Source organism: Mercurialis annua, linkage group LG4 (assembly GCF_937616625.2).
Source record: "Mercurialis annua linkage group LG4, ddMerAnnu1.2, whole genome shotgun sequence".
Taxonomy (NCBI): domain Eukaryota; kingdom Viridiplantae; phylum Streptophyta; class Magnoliopsida; order Malpighiales; family Euphorbiaceae; genus Mercurialis; species Mercurialis annua.
Window position 1 is genome coordinate 29,672,949 of NC_065573.1, and position 13,388 is coordinate 29,686,336.

General features: G+C 31.9%; 4 protein-coding genes across 4 annotated transcripts; all 4 read right to left on the reverse strand.

The window, feature by feature from the left end:
- Positions 1-2,373: 2,373 nt before the first annotated feature.
- Positions 2,374-4,323, reverse strand: LOC126678550 (F-box protein At2g17036-like). The gene is made up of 2 exons (XM_050373445.1): positions 3,453-4,323; positions 2,374-2,456 (listed from the first exon to the last, which is right to left on the reverse strand). The coding sequence occupies exons 1-2, from the start codon at positions 4,321-4,323 to the stop codon at positions 2,374-2,376; spliced, it is 954 nt and encodes a 317-aa protein (XP_050229402.1).
- Positions 4,324-4,870: 547 nt separating this feature from the next.
- Positions 4,871-7,823, reverse strand: LOC126679545 (BTB/POZ domain and ankyrin repeat-containing protein NPR1-like). The gene is given in 4 exon segments (XM_056105614.1): positions 4,871-5,422; positions 5,741-5,938; positions 6,411-7,146; positions 7,249-7,823. Coding segments are annotated over 4 exon segments (1,734 nt in total). The 5' UTR covers positions 7,792-7,823; the 3' UTR covers positions 4,871-5,165.
- A 1,381-nt stretch (positions 7,824-9,204) lies between these two features.
- On the reverse strand, positions 9,205-10,286 carry LOC126678552 (putative F-box protein At3g25750). The gene has a single exon (XM_050373446.2). The coding sequence runs from the start codon at positions 10,257-10,259 to the stop codon at positions 9,219-9,221; it is 1,041 nt and encodes a 346-aa protein (XP_050229403.2). The 5' UTR covers positions 10,260-10,286; the 3' UTR covers positions 9,205-9,218.
- Positions 10,287-12,226: 1,940 nt separating this feature from the next.
- Positions 12,227-13,270, reverse strand: LOC126678553 (putative F-box protein At3g25750). Its single transcript, XM_050373447.1, has one exon. The coding sequence runs from the start codon at positions 13,268-13,270 to the stop codon at positions 12,227-12,229; it is 1,044 nt and encodes a 347-aa protein (XP_050229404.1).
- Positions 13,271-13,388: the final 118 nt, after the last annotated feature.

Sequence of the window (13,388 nt, forward strand, 5' to 3'; positions counted from 1 at the left end):
TTTAATCCTTATTAATTAATTTTTTTATTAATTTTGTCCCTCAACTATAAAGAAATAACACTAACGAGTCTTAGAGTGACGGAAGTTGGGAAGTGAGTCTCACTCATTGTTTAGTGAGTGGAATCTTTTTTCATAGTATTTGATAACCTATTCCTAACTTCCGTCACTTTAAGATTTATAGTGCCATTTCTTTGCAGTAGAGGAATTAAGTAAAAATAAATAAATAAATAAATAGAGGCAAGTAAATAAAAAAATATAAAGTATAATTTTTTTAAAATAAGTTTAGTTTTTATTATTTGTATTTCAGCACCATTAAATTTAACAAGTTTCTATAAGAGCATCTCCAACAATACTCTAGATAGCATGGACATAGATACGGATACGGCAAAACGGAACATTTGGACACGGCGAAGTGGTACAATTTTAAAATTTTCTATACAAAATATGAAATTTCGTGCTGAAATGTTAAATGTCCGAAACGCTTCCGAAACAGAAAATGTCGATTGAATGAAGTGTCCGTGCTATCTAGCTCTCTATTATGAAGAGTATCTTTAAATAAATAAAGAGAAATTTTTAATAAATAAATATTATTTTAATAATAAAAATTAACTTTTATTTAGTGGATTCTCTAAATATGTACTATTTTATATATAATGAAAGATAAAAAAGATGTAGGTGGAAGACAATAGAAAAAAATAAATATAGAATTTTTTTGTGGACTATCATTCGCCGTCCAAAATTACTACCCACCGTCCAACTTTTTACCGACATACCCCTATAGTTTTTTTTTAAAAAACTAAATACTCTCAACTCAACTAAAAACCCAACGAATATCCGAGCGGATTTATAATAAAAATGTTAGAATCGACTAAAGATAGAAAATAAAAACTTCTAATAATTAATCGGTTTTTAATTTTTTCGTTTTTAAAATTTTAAATTCTTTTTTTATTTTTTTAATGGGCGATGGCCCAATGGACCATCGCTGGCCATCACCATCTCATGGCGATGATGGTCCATTGGGCCATCGCCATCTCATGGCGATGGTGACCATCGCGCTTTTGGGCTATTGGCATTTTTTGGCGATAGTCCAAAAGACAATTATCCTTATGGACCATCGCCCTGAGATGGCAATGGTCCATTGGGCCATCGCCACCTCAGGGCGATGGTTCATTAGGCTGTCACCATCTCAGAAAGATGGCTCATTAAAAAATTAAAAATTTTGAAACAAAAAAATTAAAAACATGTTAATTATTAGAAATTTTTATTCTCTAGTCGATTCGAATATTTTTATTATAAATCCGCTCGGATATTCGTTAGGTTTTTAGTTGAGTTGAGAGGATTGAGTTTTTTTTAAAAAAAAAACTGAAAATGGCTTAGGGGTGTCTTGGTAAAAAGCTGGGCGGTGGGTAGTAATTTTGGGCGGCGAATAATAAAACCCTTTTTTTCCCCATAATACACAAAAACTGCACGTGTATTTTTTTCAATTTAGAGAGTTAAAATTCGAAAAGACAAATTGACTCTTTATTTTTATTTGGCATAAATGCATAAAAAATGACTAACTTTCACGTGTTTCTGCTATTTAACATGAAAATTTTAATTTTTACATGTTTAACATGAACTTTCCAGTTTTGCAATATGTATCACGTTTGCGTTTTTTTATTCAAAACTGTACCGTTTTATATTTAAAACGGTGTCATTTTACACCTAAAATGGTGTTGGTGTCATTATTGCAAATTTTTAAAAGGTCATATATTTATATACCAAAATTAAAAGTACATGTTAAATACAAAAAACACGCGAAGTTAACAATTTTTTGTGCATTTAAGTCTTTTTATTTATTTAAAATAAAAAGTCCATTGAAATGCATTTTTTTAGTTACACTCTTTATTATAAAGAGTTTTAAACAAATAGAAAGTTTATTATGAATGCTCTAAGTACCCGATAAATATCATTATTGCAAATTTTTAAAAGTTCATATATTTGTATACCAAAATTAAAAGTACATGTTAAATACAAAAAACACGCGAAGTTAACAATTTTCTGTGCATTTAAGTTTTTTTATTTTTTTAAAATAAAGAGTCCATTGGAATGTATTTTTTTAGTTACACTCTTTATTATAAAGAGTTTTAAACAAATAGAAAGTTTATTGTGAATGCTCTAAATACCCGATAAATATCATTATTAATTTTCTGCATTATAACTTAATTTTTTTTATTTTGAATGTAACTTAAATTATTAATTGATATAATTATTTTATATAATTATCTATGATTTATTAGAATACTAGCTAATAAGTTTTTTTTTTCAATACAATACTTTTTAATCGAATTAAAGTAATATACCGTGATCCATAAATTCAATAGCTTTGTAAGACTAGATCTGTGCATGGTTAAGAATCAGCAATACTGCTAGGCTTTCAGACTTCCAGATAAAACTAGATCTGTGCATTTCCTTTACTAAAAAAAATCAGTTACAAGCATAATTAGGCGTGTGGAAAACGATAAATTTGGTCGATGTGGTTTATTTTTTTAGCTAATGATTTGATTTTTTTTAAATTTTTAGACCCTTTTCGTTTGGACTCTAATATTTTAAAATTGCTAATTCTAGCCAACTCGGCATCTTTTATTTTCAATTGCACCTTCAAACATTAAATTGATATTTTTTCAGTTGAAAAAGTTCAAATTAATATTTTATATTTTAATATATATTTTAAATTACGTTTAATGTTATATTTAAAATAAAAAAACTTTCTTTAAAAGAAATTAAAACCCAATAATAATTTTTTACACGCTCCACTATTCAAGAGTTTACGCATGCACATAAAACTACAACTCCGAAGAAGGAGATTAGTTAGCAAATTAGAGATGAAAAACTAAGTCGACCAAGATTATACTTGTACAAAAGTCATATATCAAATATATTTCTTTCGTCTCTTGTTACACCTTCCGTATCTTAATTTTTTTTGTATTACTATGAGGTGTCCTCAATGGCTCCTAACATGAGATAACACCTTCCACATTCAGATTAATCCTCACTCGAGCCGGGTATGTTCTTTATGGGAGGTAAAACTCTTACTCTAAGTTTTAAATGGCTGCATATATGAGTACGGTTCGAATCTGCGACCTCACTTAAGTCAAAAGAACATCTTATCAACTCACATATGTGTTGGGGTTAGCAAGTAACTTAAATTTTCCTTTAATCATAGGTTGAATGTAAACATATAAATTAGTGAATAAATTATAGATATTAAATAAAATTGCAATGTAAAAAAGTTGACAAAATTAAAGTAACATCCACGCCGGTGGCATAGCTAGGGATAACTTTTTCGTACTAACCGGACGGACGGATCCGCCATCGATTCCGATGTCTTCAAATAAAAAGATATACGCTTCGGTTTAGCTCCGGATAATCTTTGGCTGAAATCGAGAATGAAGAATTATATGAAGAATTACAGCCAGCGCGAGTGAAAAAAATCCGATCATTAATGCCCTGCACCAATTCCCAATATTTACAATCTCTCAGTTTATAAATTTGGTTTTCTTGATGAAAAGCCGCAGATATTAGATAAAGATCTCCACAAGACTCTACCAAATTTTTACTCCCAGGAATTAACTCACATACAAAGTTCATAACATAATCTGATGATGGAAAACCAATAACCCAAAGACGACGCCAATCAACAGCATACAGTTTTCCATTACAAACAATTATATCTTTAAAATTACTCTCACTATTTGTGTTCATCTTCTTCCAATTCCAATCTCCAAGTTTACAGTAAATCAAATTTCCGCATCGATTGATAGCTAACACCATACAGTCTTCTCTCTTAGTCCAATAATTATCCGGATAAACAATTAATTTCTTGAACAAACTCGGATCGGGAATATATTTGAGTGTGTGTTTTATGCACATTTCTGATACATGATAATTTCTTGAATCAATCACCTCCTTACTATAAAAAATAATACCGGTCTTGTTCCTTGGTGTGATGAGGTGTAAAAGCCGTGCTTTGTGTTGGCTTGGGCTTGAGTGGTGATGATCAACTTCAATCAAGAAACTGTTATAATCTTGACAAATTGGTTTTACCATATAGGTAATCGTTAAATAAAAGTTCAAGCATTTAGGGAACTTAATTCGACCAAAACAGTATTTTTCAAGAGAACCTTGGAGATCACTGCTGTGACAATAGGCAACTGAGTTTCGCCATGAATGGCAAACGCTTCCGACACGAATAATGTCGATTCGAGCTTCTAAGAGTTCGATAATTGAAGCTAAGATGTCAATTTGTAGATCCGACCAACAACGTTGTTTATGTTCTTCCATCTTTGCTTCTTCTGCTATAGTTTTATTTTCTTCCTATAACTATGCTCTTCAATGAAAAGAAGTCCTCTTTTAGTTTTTGATAGTGTTGAAATTGTACTAGGATTTGGAATGTTTGCCGATAAATAAGAATATGACTAAGTACAGAATTTCCTTCCATCTATGTTTTAAGCCTCTCCTAAAACTCTCTAACAGTCTCCTATCCTAAATAGAATTTTATTTAATGATTGACAGCTTAAGTTATATTTGCTCATAACTAGGAAGGATTTTTAAAAATTTAGGAAAAATAATGCTAAAAGAAATATAGAAAACTAAAAGTTGGATTATCAAAATAAAACAAACGAAATGTTGGTTATCGAATTTGTAAAAGGTTTATAGTTCGACAACCGAAAAAGTAGTTTAACATGAATCGTTGAACTATGTAAAGGAAAAATATTAAAAAAGTTAATTGACAAATATCGTAAACATAAAAGAGGAAGCTTAAAGTTAATTGACAAATATAGTTCGACAACCGAAAAAATATTTGATCTGCCGAATGAACCCATGAGCATCAATATTCAAAATTTGAAAGAATCAATTGCCATTTTTCATTATCATGGTTTCTAACAGCTAACTTGCAAACCTTTTCTATGTATTCTCTTCAAGTAAAAGTTGCACCAGCTCCATAGCATATTAGCACTGCGCTTGGTGCTTAGCTCATAGTTAGTAACATTATATATATACTTTGTTTCTAGCTAAAATCATACAGGCCGAGCTAATACTTGAAGACTCTTACATATCAAAATCTCATAGAAATTCATGATTGCCGTGAGTAAAGGTTTATTGAAGACTTGATTTACATTTCTTCATAATTTTCTAAGCTCGTTAGCCCTTTCTTTCAAAGAAGACGAGGATGATGAGGAAGACAACACAGAGCTTTCAGCCTTATCCTTACTAAAGGCCTTCTGAACATCATCTTTAAGCTCCATGAAGTGCATTCTCTTGATTCTCTGTTCATCTGCCGATCCCTTTTCAAGGTAAACCAGATCAGGAAGGTCATCTTCCATAAACTTGTCAAGAACTTCCGAGCAATTATGGAAATAACGTCGACCCATTTCCACTGCTAAAATCAAAACCACAGTGCTTATAAGAGAAGAGTCAATAAATCAATCATGCAATCATGATGCTCTCCAATAAGCACATTTCCTTGAAATCATTTTATTTATGAACTTTATGAAACATTAATAAAAAAAATCTATGGTATGCACGTAAGAAAATCTATGTTCAACCCCGGCCTACTTTTTGTTTCGGCTGAGTTAAAAAGCCTACAATCTAAACACCTAATCTCTAACAGCTTACATCTATCTCGGTAAAAAAGAAGCTGACCGAAGAAAGGAAACAATAGATGGTGGTATAAAACAAAGCTAAAGGCAGTGCGTACCTGTTTCCATAAGGGCTACCATCCTAGAATGTAGCCTTTTATCTCGCATAATTGGTGTTTCATTTAAGTCAACCTCTCTCAAATTCCCACTCGAGCTTTTGGATGCAGAAAGGCTGGCAAACTCAGATGTCGTCACAGCATGAGCAATGTACATGGCTACTTTGGCTTCAATAGGGAAGAGTACACGTGCAAATGCCACTGATATACAATCCACAACATAGATGTCATAACTTTTAAGGATAATCAGTACTCATGACCTATTTCAAATTATGAAGATCCTTGTGTCCAAACTATGGTGCTAGCTTACTACATCTAAATTCTTCCCAGCCAATAATTGGAGAGGAGGACATATGAAATGAAAAAAGAACCACTGATTTCATATACATAGGGATATTAAGGCTCAAAGATTAATACAGGGAATCAATACAATTTGCAGAACATGTTTTTAACATTCTAAGAAAATGATCAGAAATATAAACCTTTGGCTTTGAGAACAAAGAACCATTAGCAACTTAACATCATTACCAAGGATGAGTAGATTAACCAAAATGTGTAAAACAATTCAGTGGTAAAGGCAATCCCATTGAAAATTAAAATAAACAAATGTACATGATGTTTAGCAAACACAATGTGTGAATCAAGTTACAAATTATCCTCTGCAGGAAAATACCTCTGTTCTCCAAGTACCAAAGCTTCATGTGCAGATCATCAGGTGTTAATTGGGAAGTGATAGAAGCATCTCCTGCCACTGGGATCCTCCGCATTTCTCTCTCTAAAATATCAATGCATAGCCGATGCCTGTTTGCTTCTTGACCACGCTCCATTTTAGCATGATAATCTTTAGGCCTAGTCAACCTTCTGCAGATGTTAACAGCAGTTCGCCCATCTGATGCAATGTCTAACGCGCAAGCCCCTTTCGTCAGCAAAGATTTTATAACAGATGGTTCTTTTTGCATTGCTGCAATGTGGAGGATTGTGTACCCTTGTGGATTTCTAAGGTTGACGTCAGCAAGACCAAGGGCGAGCACCTGAGACACAACCTTGGGATTACAGTATGCAACAGCATAGTGAAGAGCATTGGCGTCATCGAGTGTTACATTAGACTCTGTGAGGAGAAGTTCAACCAGTTCAACGTCATCTGAATCTAACGCTCTGTGAATTTTTCTAATGCTCTTTTCCTGCAGAGGCTCCTCATTGTGGCCATCATCAGAAAGGCGTAGCAGTTTAATGTCCTCCGAAACTTCATACGGAAGCTCTTTCTCTATTGAGATGTTATCAAGATCCGAACCTGCTATTCTAGCCACACATTGAGTAAGAAGGTGATTCAATTGGCAATGGAAGGCGACAACGAGTATCGACATTACATCTTCGACATGAGACTTATGAACAAAGTTAAGAAGCCGTCTCTGCGAATACATATGACATCATGTCTGCAGATTTCTACACATGAATAACACGAGGCCAAAGCATACGGTATTGCACGGAAATAAAGCACAGAAGGCGCTGACCTGAAAGAGCGAAACCAACTCGGGTACTTGAAAAATGGACGAGGCGTATAGCATTTCCACAGAAAAATCAATGGCAGGTCGACAGGCATGGTGAGCGCATAGGGAATCAACACAGGTAGAGACGTCGAGAGGTGAAGGATTAAGTTTGGCAGTATAGATATAATTCAAGAAAATGGTGAATGCTTCATATCCAACGTTGCCGTAAGGTAGGAAATCAGAGATGCAATACTGGGGTTTGGGTTGCTTAAACAAGTGACGGAAAAAAGAGCTTCTGGCGGCGAGAATACATCAATGGACGGCAAGGGGTTGAGTCTCGACAACAATTTGAGCATCGCTGTAATAAGAAGCGGGATCAATCCATAGCTGCTCTAAATTGGAGCTAAGCTTGCTTAGACTGAGTACCTCAACGCTGCAATTGGATGTGTGGGAAGATGAAGCGAAGCTCAAGCAGGACGAATTGGTGGCCATTGAATATAAAAGTAGAAGAAAAGAAAAAGGTATTGTAGATCTAAAATGCCCACAACATAACTCAAGAAGCTTCATCTTTCACTTTCAAGCAAACACAGAACTGAAAAGCCAAAGCATCATCACACTCACACGTGTATAGAAAATGACATAACATGTCGTCAGGCTGCTCAAGTCGCTTTGCTCACGCCCTACCCTTCGTCACCATTTCTAATAGGTCTAATTATTTAAAAATCACTCATATTGAATTTTTTTTCATTTATATCCTGATATAAAAAAAAAAACTGTTTGTAGTTTTTAAGGGTTTTTATATTTCATCTCTATCCTAAAATTAAATTTTTTGACAGTTCAATTAATCTGATGATAAAAGTATTAAAAACAACTAAATATAAAAATTATTTTATATTATTTTATATTTTAAAAAATTCAAATAAATCTTTTAACTTTTAAAACGTTCAAATAAATTCAAATAATTGATTTAATATTAAAAACTTATTAAAAAAATTAATTAACTTAAATTTAAAAAAAATACTTGAAGAATTTGTTCTTCACTTGAAGAGATCCAACATGGAGCTGTTTTTCGTGAAGAGCAGGTCCAACGAGGCTATGCTATTCACTTGAAGAGCTGATCAAATGTTGGATATGTTCTAGAAACAAACGTTTTTGGAGAAAATACTTTTACGGAAATATTTTTAATTTTTTTTCGTAAACCGACCTTATTTTATATAAAGAGCATTTGCTTTATGTTTTTTAATTTTACAATTATTAATAACTAATATAAATTAAATTTAAAATTTATTATTTGTTAAACTTTTTGAGGAAGAATGTGTTTTATACAATTAATAACAGTAACGTTTAATTATAATATATGCTAAAAATAAAGGATTGTTTTGAACTTTTTTCCAAATAAAAAGAGGTCAATTTAACTCTTTAATGTAGAGATGAAACATAAAAACCTAAAAAATGGTACAAACGATTTTTTTTCCACGTTAGGGTATAAATGAAAAAAAATTTAAAATATTCGAATATTAAACATATTTTATCTTTTAATTTCACATCTTTTGTTTACATCAAAACTTTTACATGAAGTGTGATGAATAAGTTCCAACGATGACACTTTTAAATCCATCTTATTTAATTGGGTCGGATAGTCTGACTCTAAATTTTAAATGACTATATGCACACGAATACGGTCACGACTCCACTTGAGTACTAAAGTTACAGAGAAAATTGCATAATCTGGATTAAGTGGGAAACAAACCCAATTAGCAAATCAGAGATGTACTTGTGTAAAAGTCATATGTAAAATTTAATTTTCCCATCTCTTACACAATCTGCCTGATCAGTTATTATCAACTAAATGTTTGTTTAATTATAAGCTGAATGTAGAATTATATATTATAATGAATCAATAACATACATTAGGTAAAATTGCAATGTACTATGTACGTAAAAGAATGACCAAAATAACATGAGAATGGTAATGTAATGTTTTGGAATACACATTATTCCGGTGTATGCAAAGAAAAGAAATATAACATCTCGTTTAGCTCCAGATTATCTTTAGCCGAAATAGAGAATGAAGAATTATAGCCCATCGGGACGAAAAAAATACGATCATCAGTGATTCGCTTCGGGACGGGAAAAAAACGACCATCAATGTTTCGCACCAAATCCCAATATTTACAATCTCTCAGTTTATAAACTTTGATTCCTTTGTGAACACTCACTATTATTAGATAAAGATCACCACATGATTCCACCAAATTATTCTTCGCAGGACCCTCACGAATTGACTCACATACAGATTTAATAAAATAATCTGATGATGAACAATCAATAATCCAAAGATGACTCCACCAATCAACAGCATACACTTGTCCGTTATAAACAATCATATCTTCAAAATCATCAGTATTTTTGCTTATCATCTTCCAATCCCCATCTCCAAATTTACTGTAAATCAAATTTCCGCTTAGATTAATAGCAAACACCACACAATCTTCTCTTCTAGTGCGATCATTATCTGGATAAATAATCACTTTCTTGAATATAGAAATTTTTCTATTAGAACTCGAATCGTATATATATCTGAGTGTGTAATTTCTGCATAATTCTGATACGTGATAATTTCTTGAATCAACAACCCCGTTACGATGAAAACTAGTATCGTTGTTTCGTGTGACGAGGTGTAAAAGGCGTGCTTTGTGTTGCCCTAAGTGATGATGATCAACTTCAATCAAGAAACTTTTAGAATCTTGACAAATTGGTTTTACCATATAGGTAATCGTTAAATAAAAGTTCAAGAATTTAGGAGTCTTGATTCGACAAGAGCTGTATTTCTGAAGAGAATCATGGAAAGGGAGTGCAAGTGGGCTAATAACATTACCCTTCGCACTGCTGCGATAATAGGCAATTGAGTTTCGCCATGATTGGCAAACGCTTCCGACACGAATAATGTCGATCCGAGCTTCTAGAAGTTTGATAATTGAAGCTAAGATGTCAATTGGTAGATCAGACCAACAACATAATTTATCTGTTCCCATAATTGCTTCTTCTGGTATTGTTTTTTTCTCTATAATAATGCTCTTAATTCATCAATGGAAAAAGGTTTAATTGTCTATGGAGACAAATATAAATATTAAATTACACATAAAGAGTCCTTTTTTGTCTATGGTACGTTGAAATCTACTAGGATTTTTCAATCGGTCTAAGTTTTACTTTCCCAAATACATTCAAACACTGCCCCTTTCCTGAAAAAAGAATTGAGACGATTTTTTTGTCACGGAAAACAATTGCTGGGTTTTCAGACTTCCAGATTAGTCTCCAAAATTTGCACATACTATTTAGTAAAAAAAAGAAAAATCAACCACAAACATAATTAGATGTGTGGAAAATCGAATGGGCAAATTATTTGAATGATGCTATTTAACCCATTTTTATGTACCGTCTTTCTAAATCATCTAATGGGACAATAAAAGAGTACATGGTTTAAAAGATGTTTCTGATGTATATAGGAAGGTAATTAAACGAATGAAACACTGTCATATAAGATGGGAAATAGAATGAATGGTGATATAAAATGATAAGTTAAATAGCATTTTCTTTTGTCAATTTGGTTTATATTTCTTCAACTTAATAAAAAGTGCAATGTATGATAAAATGTCATGAAAATGGATTCCAACTATGAGCCGACATATTTAAATTTTTTATAATTACCCTATTTTCTATTTGAATAGTGTGCTTTAATTTTAAATTTGGCTTAATGATAAAAAAAACTTAAACCTTTACGACTTGTTACAATTTTATCCAAATCTTTTAATTTTTGCAATAATATCTAAATTTCATCTTTTTGTTGCAATAATAGCCAAATTGATGGCTGAACTTATTGTTTTCAATTAGGCCTAATGGCAAAAAAAACCCAAACCTTTACGACTTGTTGCAATTATATCCAAACCTTTTAATTTTTGCAATAATATCCAAATTGCATTATTTTGTTGCAATAATATCCAAATTTTATTTTTTGTAGCAATAATAGTCAAATTGATGGCTAGATTTGTTGTTTTTAATTAAGATGTTAAGCTATTATTATGTTTTGATGTATAATAATATAGTAAAAGTCCCAAAAAATGACAAAAAACTCAAAAAAATTCACATAAAAAGTGCAATTTGGATATTATTGCAATAAAATAATGCAATTTGGATATTATTGCAAAAATTAAAAGGTTTGGATATAATTGCAACAAGTCGTAAAGGTTTGGATTTTTTTTGCCATTAAGCCTTTCAATTAAGATATTAGGTTATTATTATTTTTTGATGTATAATAATATAGTAAAAGTCTCAAGAAATGGCAAAAAAACTCAAAAAAAATTCATATAAAAAGTGCAATTTGGTTATTATTAAAACAAAATAATGCAATTTGAATATTATTGCAAAAATTAAAAAGTTTGGATAAAATTACAGCAAGCTGTAAAGGTTTGGATTTTTTTACCATTAAGCCTTTAATTTTTAAAGGGTTGTATACATGCGTATAGTTTAAACATGCAATTTCACTTAAATAGATAAAGTCACACAACTTGTGTTGAGGTTTCGCATAAAACTCTACAATCTTGATTAGGAGGAAAAACAACTCCATTAGCAACTTCTCTTTTATTGAATAGAAATTATATTAAAGAGCCATGAGAAATAGTAAAGAAAACGCTCCAATATTCAAGAGATTACGCACGCTTAAGGCTACAACTCTAAATAATGAGACTTATTAAGAAATTAGAGATGACGAGCAACTTCCTCCATCTCTTACATCTTCTGCCTAATAAGTTAGCAAAGACTTAATGAATCAATTAGACATATTAAATATAATTGCAGATTTGCAATGTAAAAAAGTTGACAAAACTTAAGTATCAACATGAAAATGTTTTGGAGTACAAATTATTCCCATCAATGGCATAGGCGCCACGGATAACCTGACGGACAGATACCCCGGTAAAATGTTCTGCCATCGAATCCATTGTTTTCAAACAGAAAAATATAAGCTTCCGTTTAGCTCCGAATAATCTTTGGCTGAAATCGAGAATGAAGAATCATATGAAGTATAGCTAGCAGGAATGAAAAATATCCTATCATTAACGCTTTGCACCAAATCCCAATATTTATAATCTTTCAGTTTATAAATTTTGGTTTCTTGATGAACAAGCACTGATACTAATACATAAAGATCTCCACAAGACTCCACCAATCTATTCCTCCGAAGACGCTGACCAATTAACTGATCACATACAGAGTTCATGTAATAATGTGATGATGAAAAACCAATAACCCAAAGACGACTCCGCCGATCAACAGCGTACACTTTTCCATTATAAAGAATTATATCTTCAAACTCCCAATTATTTGTGTTCATCGTCTTCCAATCCCAATCTCCAAATTTACAGTAAATCAACTCTCCTCTATTGATAGCAAACACCACACAGTCTTCCCGATCATTATCCGGATAGAGAATTACTTTCTTATAAAAGAAAGGAATTATGTCAGAACTCGAGCCGGACATATATTTGAGTGTGTATTTTTTGCATATTTCTGATACATGATAATTTCTTGAATCAATCTCATAGTTACGATGAAAAAACGTATTATCATGACTTTTCTTTTCTGAGACGATATTTAGAACGCGTGCTTCGTGTTTCTTTAAGTTCCAATGATCGACTTCAATCAAGAATTTGTTGCTTGGTGATGAAGAATCATCGCATATTGGTTTTACCAAATAGGTAACGGTTAGATGAAAGTATAAGAGCAGAAACTTGGATTTACAAGTTTCGTTAAATAAGTATTTATCAACAGAGACATCAAAAGGGATTTTTTTCTTTTGATAAATAAAAGGGAATTTTAGAGGGCTAAGGATATTCTTCTTATAGTCACAACAATACGAAATTGAATTACGCCATGATCGACAAACGCCCCCGACACGAATAATATCGATTGGAGCTTCGAGGAGTTTGATAATCGAAGCTAAGATGTCAATTGGTAGATCGGACCAGCTACATTGCCTATGTACATTCATCTTTGATTCTTCTGCTATTGTTTTTTTCTCTATATATAATAATAATATAATTATGCTCTTGAATAAATATAGAAAAAAGGACTCCAACTTTTTTTGTCTTTGGTATGTTTGCCGATAA